The sequence below is a fragment of the Elephantulus edwardii genome, unplaced genomic scaffold, assembly GCF_000299155.1.
Source record: "Elephantulus edwardii isolate Elephantulus edwardi_28Jun2011 unplaced genomic scaffold, EleEdw1.0 scaffold00165, whole genome shotgun sequence".
Taxonomy (NCBI): Eukaryota; Metazoa; Chordata; class Mammalia; order Macroscelidea; family Macroscelididae; genus Elephantulus; species Elephantulus edwardii.
Window position 1 is genome coordinate 6314859 of NW_006399915.1, and position 7045 is coordinate 6321903.

General features: G+C 38.2%; 1 protein-coding gene across 1 annotated transcript in view; it reads right to left on the reverse strand.

The window, feature by feature from the left end:
* The window catches only part of SLC9C1 (solute carrier family 9, subfamily C (Na+-transporting carboxylic acid decarboxylase), member 1), a 213179-nt gene that overhangs the window by 15778 nt on the left and 190356 nt on the right, over positions 1–7045 (reverse strand). The window contains exons 26-27 of the mRNA XM_006895358.1: positions 3317–3345; positions 2718–2872 (exon numbers count right to left, since the gene is read on the reverse strand). Of these exons, the coding sequence (XP_006895420.1) occupies positions 2718–2872; positions 3317–3345 (184 nt within the window). The remainder of the gene's footprint in view (positions 1–2717; positions 2873–3316; positions 3346–7045) is intronic.

The window sequence follows — 7045 nt, forward strand, 5'->3', positions numbered from 1 at the left end:
CATCTGACATACTTTGGACATATTACAAGGAGGGACCAGTCCTTGGAGAGGGACGTCATGCTCGGGAGGGTGGAGGGACAGCACAGGAGAGGAAGACCCTTGATGAGAGTGACTAGGGTAATCGGGGTGAGTGTATCGGAGGCAATGAGATTGGTACAGGACAGAGCAGAGTTTAGGGCTGTTGTACATAGGGTCGCTATGAGTCGCAAGTGACTCGAAGGCACATGACAATAACAACAACAACAACATATCCATACTTCTCCAAAGATGGAATCTGTTGTCTGAGTAAATTTTTTACTATTATTTTATCATCTCAAAATTAGGGTCCTTGGGTAGCTGAAACAGTTATCTACTACTAGCTATTAAACAAAAGTTTTGAGCTTTGGACCCATCATGAGACACTTCAGAATAAAGACTTTCTCAAAAGAAAGTGTTAGGTCTGGATCGGGGAAGAATGAAGAATTCAAAGAATACACACTTCAACCAAAAGAGTAAAAAGCCTCACCCACCTGGCAGAACTAAGGTATGAACCATAAATCACAATGGAATGTCCCTCCTTTCCCTCCCTAAAGACTCTGTTATTAAAACCATCCCTGATTCCTTCAAAGTGTGCCTTCTTCCTTCTGCATCTTCAGAATGAAGAATCTTACCTGGGAGCCCTCCTAATAAAGCTAATTTTAAGCTTTCTCTCTTGTTCTCTGATATTTTTCTTAAGTCCACAGCCTAGAAAAAAATCTAAAATGTCATAATCTTTGAGAACAACAGGGAGCAGGGGTCTGCTTTGACATACATGAGGTCATCATGAGTCAAAATCAGCAAGACAACCTCTGCTTTACATATAAATTAGAACAGGACCATGGGTTAAGGTAAATAGCCAGTTAAGAAGTGTGAATAATGCACACAATCCAGTTTACTAATTATTTTTGTTTTACTCAACAAATATTTGGTTTACTGTTGAACTTCTTTACTGGTACCAGATCTTATGGGTCTACCTCTGCAGTCACAATCAATTTTTAGTTATAAAAGTTTAGCTCACAGTATGCTCAACTGGAGCTGAGATCTGTAAACTGCTTTCTGTAAAAAATCAAAAAAGGTACAACAGTTCAAAGTTTTGTTTCTAACAGAAAGGTTAATAGTTCAATTTTACCAAGAGGCTTCATGGGAGAAAGACTTGACAGTGTGTTTCCATAAAGATAATAGCAGAGGAAACCTTGTGGGACACTTCTCTCCTGTCACACGGGGTTATTCTGTCACATGAAATCAACTCAACAGCACAAAGCAGTAATTGCTTAGTTCCTGTCACAACCGCTCCACTCCTCTGTGGTTGAGCAGCCACATACAATAGACAGCAAATGAATATAGTTGTGTTCTAAAAAGCAAATGTGGGCTTGGGAAGTTGGGGACCCCTATCGATCAAAATGGAAAATTATCTTAAATAAGAAAAAATAACCGATCATAAAATGCAAACAAGCAGTAGGCTGGATATGATCCCTGGTTTAGGGAACAGGCATAATTCTAAGAACTGAAGAAAAGAGGAGGCTCTCTAATTGCACATTCAGGAAGCCTCACTAGAGAAGGGGTGGATGCATTTTATTTGTCATATGTGGACATGTTATTACATAAGTCGGTATGTTGTTATATATGTGAGTATGTTTTTATATGTGGACATGTTATTACTATTTAATATATAACATTATTTTATATATACATTTACCATGTAGTTGGGAGTCTTCTACATAGTATTTTGGAAAAACACTGAGTTGGTTGGAAGCCAGGAAATCTGAGTTCTAGTACTATCTCAGCCACTAGCTTAACATACGGCAAACTACCCTCTCGGAGTAAAAAAATCTTAAACATCTTCCAAAAGAATAAAAGGATTGGAGAATCTCCAAAGACCCTTTGACTCTCAGTTTTTATTTTGTTGCAAAGATGTCTAAGAAGAAATAAAAAGAAAATAAACACATGAGATAAAATTATGACAGGAATTAGCCTGGAACCTCTTAATTTAGCCCACATAATCAATCAAAGCATTGGGACAAACATGTAGTGGGAGGGTTCTGCAGGCAGAAGGCCACCTGAGTGAGAGGCAATCCACAGGTTGCCACCTCAAAACAAGTTGGGAAGTCACAGTAAGAAGCCTGCATCTACAGATGTGTGGAATGAGAAGACTTCCACTTCAGTTCACTTGAGTATCATGAGCAAAGCTTCCTTATGACCTCACAAGGCTTGTGGACATTTCAGAAAAAATTACCGAAGAGCAGAACCCTGTGTGTTAGCTAGGCTTTAGGTATCAGGGAATATCACTGCCTAGAACTGTCCATTTCCTAAACTAACTAGCACCCAGGAAGGTCATTGTATTTATTCTCAAAGAGTGGCATTCGGGATAGATTATCATTGGATACTGGATCTGAGAGGTCAAGTGGTTTACAAACCATGCTCTTCAGCGACCCCTGTAGGAGAGTTCAGGAACAAGGAAGAGTTCTTGCTTACATCAGCCACTCATTTCTATTTGATTCACAGATTGGATGGCTACCATAAAACACATTCTGGTCCTACTACATTGTTACACATGGGATAACTGAGTCTCAGAAGGAGATAGACATGAACGTGACTGTTGTGGGAGCTCAGAGTAGGTTTTCTCAGGCATGAGAAGTTCATAGTCATTTTCTAGGGAAGGTAGATGCTTAGATGTAGGAGAGACACAGACAACTGAATACTCAGTTTCCGTTTTCTTCAAGGCACTTCTGGGTCTCTCAGCCTGGAGGGAAACGTTCTCATAGTGTTCTTCAGCAGTGTTCACCAACGGCTTGTGGTCCTCGTGATTGATCAAAGTGTAGCAGAGTTCCTCCACAGAGGTCTGATCAGCGTTGTCCTGCTGGTGCAAAGAAAACCGGTCTCAAGACTGGACCTCTGGGCATTCCCTTTACACTTCATCTCAAAACAGCGCTGACCCTGAGTAAGGTTTCTCTTCCTCCATTATTCCACCTTCTACTGCACCTATTACCCCTGGTAGATAGATAGAGGACCTGTGCCGTTCAGAGACTTGCTAGGCTTGTGCAATTTGTTTTCTGTTCTGGAATTACCCTGCCCAACCATTTAATCCCCACTGTTTAGAATTCTGTGGCGAGTTCATGCTTATAAAAAGGAACAGTCACTTTACTGTGACTGGGCTATGATATTTAAACACTCATTTTAGAGATATTTACATTAAGGAAAAATAAACCATGCACAGAAAGTTTTCATTCATGCCTCCATCTAGTGCATGTAGTTTACCAAACTATCATTGCAGAAAAAGGCTCAGAGATGTTCTCCTTACCTGAGTGGGAGCAGCAGTCATTTCTTCAACTGCAAAGAGGGAAAAAAAAATACTCTGAATTTTGTGCGCTGGAAGAGTTGATATACACAACCAGAGAGCTAAGGCTGTCTCCTGTATGTACTTGGGAAGTGACAAGTCCGTTTACACATGAGACAGAACACCTGTACTGAGATTTTTCATTCCTTCTTCCTTCTTTTCTTTCATTTTTCTGTACCTTCCTTCCACAAATTTTATTGCATACTGATGCAACAGCATCTAACGACAACAACAACAACTCTGAACCAGTACTGCAATGATAAAAAGACTCAGAAGTAGTCCCAGCTTCAAGGGCTCCCAAGCTAGCATAGAAAAGAGAGAGGGGCTCTGAGAGAGCAGCAGTGCAGAGAGGAAGGTGCTTTTCTACTGAATGTGGAAGTGTTCTGCCTTCTAACACCAAAACTTCCAACAGTTCTGCCTTCTGACACCAAAAAATGCAATCTTGGAACAGAAAAAGCAGATGATTAATAATATGGTAGTATATGGGAGGGAGCTCTGGTGGTCTAGTAGTAAAGAGTTGTGCTACCAACCCAAAGGCAAGAGATTCTAATCCTCTAGCTGAAGGACAAAGATGGGGACTCTCCTTGCATGTGGTTTACAACCGCTGGGAACCTTCTGGTTTCAGCTATGAGTTGGTTTTGACTGAATGGCACATAACAACAACAACAGTATATAGGAGACAAGAGGGTGTGAGCTTCTCAAATTTGGCTCTAGGAAAATATTTGAGAGAGTAATTGCAGATTAAGTTAAGAGTGTAGTGAAGATATGTGTATTCAGCACTTTTAAGAGAGAAAGTTGGAAATATCTTAGAAAAGGAGAGAAAAAGAAATAAATAAGAAGGCATGTGCAGCTGGACCTCAAAATGGCATTTTTTTCTGGATGGCATTATCCTAGGACGTTCTCTGTTAGTTTCTTTCTTTCAAGATGGCATTTATCGGGTTAGGTGTTTAGTCATTACAAATCATAGAAGTTTTCTCCCTATGACTGTTCTCTGTAAGTTTATACAGCAATCAATCTTCTTACTTTTCCAATATATTTGGCACCTGAAAGCGCTTATAAGACCCCTAAAACAGGAATTGTGAGCAAAGCTGACAGTAATAAAGAAAGAAATCCTTGGGGGTGCGAGTGAATGCCAGCCTTTATGATCTTAATATCTCAGAGAAAAGTATTTTGCCCTCATGGAAAGAGAAATAAAAATGGAAAACAGGAAAATCTGTTATTTAGAGTAAAAATAGAAGCGTTCAGTTAAAATTTTCTTTCTATTTACTGAAAAGACTTTTCTTATTCACTGAAAAGACTGTCTTTAATAAGGAAGATTTTATCACAAGGTCATAAGATCTTATCTATTAGTTTTCTTTTTAATTGAAATTTTAATGAAAGTTTATAGAAATGTTGGTTTTCCATTCATTCATTGTTGCACATTTTCCTCCCTGCCCATCCCTCTCCCCAGTTGGTTTTTCTCTTTGAAAAGTAAAAAAAACAAAACAAAAAGAAAACCACACCAAAACCTTCCACTATTATACAATCCTCCCACCCCCACACCAGTCTACTCCTCCAAGAAGCTCTCATTCTGGACTCTCGTCATGAAAATAATACCTAATCATATATTCCTTTCAAACAGTATATATTACTTCAAGGCAGTATACATTATTTATCCCCTCTTTTCTTAGATTCTCCCTAATCCCAATGCCAGTCCTCTTTTATAACAGTAACATTATTATTTGTCCCTTTATGATGGAGATATTTCACTAAGCATAATTTCTTCCAGGGTCATCATTTTGTATAATATTTCATGAGTTCCTTGTTTTTCAATGCAGTATAGTATTCCATTGTGTGACCATACCACAACTTCTCTATCCATTCATTTGTTGATGGGCACTTGGGTTGTTTCTAACTCTTCGCTATTGTGAACAAAACTGCAATGAACATGGGTGTGCATATATCAGCTTGGGTGGTAGTTATGGTTTCTTTATGGTATATTCCCAATAATGGAATTGCTGGGTCAAATGGTATTTCTATTTTCAACTTTTTGAGAAGACTGATTTCCATAGTTGTTGCACCATTTCAACAGTAAATAAGGATTCCAGTTTCTCCACAATCTTGCCAGCATTTGTTGTTTGCTGTTCTGTCAAATTTTGCTAATCTTACTGGTGTGAGATGATATCTCATAGTTGTTATGATTTGCATCTTTCTTAGAGCTAGGGATTTTGAACATTTTTCATGTGCTTCTGAATGTCTTCTTTGGTGAAGTGTGTGTTCATAATGCTGTGCCCATTTTGCAATTGGGCTGTTTATCTTTTTGTGGTTCTCGAGTATTTTATAAATTCTAGATATAAGTCCCTTATCAGACATGTCATTACCAAATATTTTTCTCAGTCTATGACTTCCCTTTTTACCCTGTTGGAGAAGGTTTTGGATGCCCATAGGGATTTTATTGTTTGAAGGTTCCACTCATCTACTTTATCTTCTGGTTCTAGGTTTTTCAGGATGATTGGAAGACTGTTAATGCTGTGGATTAGGGCTTCTAAAGTTCTTGCAAGGTTTTCTTTAATAAAGTTTATAGTCCTTGGTTTTAGTCCTAGGTCCTTGATCCACTTTGAGTTGGGTTTTGTGTATGGCGTGAGGTGTGGATCTTGCTTGAGTTTTCTGCAGATAGTTTTCCAATTTTGCCAACATATTTGTTAAAAAGGTTGTTGTTTCCCCACTTAACTGATTTCATCTTCTTTTCAAAAATCAATTGTCCATAGATGATAGATGGGCTGATTTCTGGATTCTCAATTCTTTTCCATTGATCTATGTGTCTGTTGTTGTACCAGTACAACACTGTGTTGACCACCATGGCAGTGTAGTAACATTTGAAACCAGGAAGTGAGATGCCTCCATGTTAGTCTTTTTAAGAAGTGCTTTGCTTATTCTGGGCCTCTTTCCATTCCAAATTAAATTGGAGATTGCCTTTTCCATTTCATTGAAGAATGGAATCAGTATTTGTATTGGAATTGCATTGAACGTGCAAATTGCTTTTGCTAATATTGTTATTTTCACAATATTGAGTCTTCCTGTCCATGGGCAAGGTATATTCTTCTGTTTTTTCTAGCTCTATTTTTGTTTCTTGTAGTAATGTTTTGTAATTTTCATTGAATAGATTCTTTGTGCTTTCGGTTAGATTTACTCCCAAGTATTTAATCTTGTGATTAGTTATTGGAAGGGTATTGTTTTTCTTAGGTCAAGCTCTATATTCTCCGTGTCTCTGTAGAGAAATCCAACTAATTTTTGCATGTTGATCTTGTGTCCTTTCATTTTGCTGAATTGGTCAACTATGTTCAGTGGTTTTCTTCCTGAGTCTTTAGAGTTTTCAAAGTATACAATAATATCATCTGCATATAGAGATAATTCTACCTCCTCTTTGCCAATTTGGATACCTCTTATTTCCTTCTATTGTCTTATTGCTATTGCTAAGACTTCCAATACAATATTGAGCAGGAGAGGTGATAGTGGGCATCTTTGCTTAGTTCCTGTTCTCAAACGGAATGCCATTAGTCTTTATCCACTGAGAACAATGTTAACTCTCGGGTTTGTGTATATACTTTTACTATGTTGAGGAAATTGCCTTCTGATCTTATTTTGTCGAGTGTTTTGATGAGGAAAATGTGTTGTATTTTGTCAAAGGCCTTTTCTGCATCAATTGATAGGATC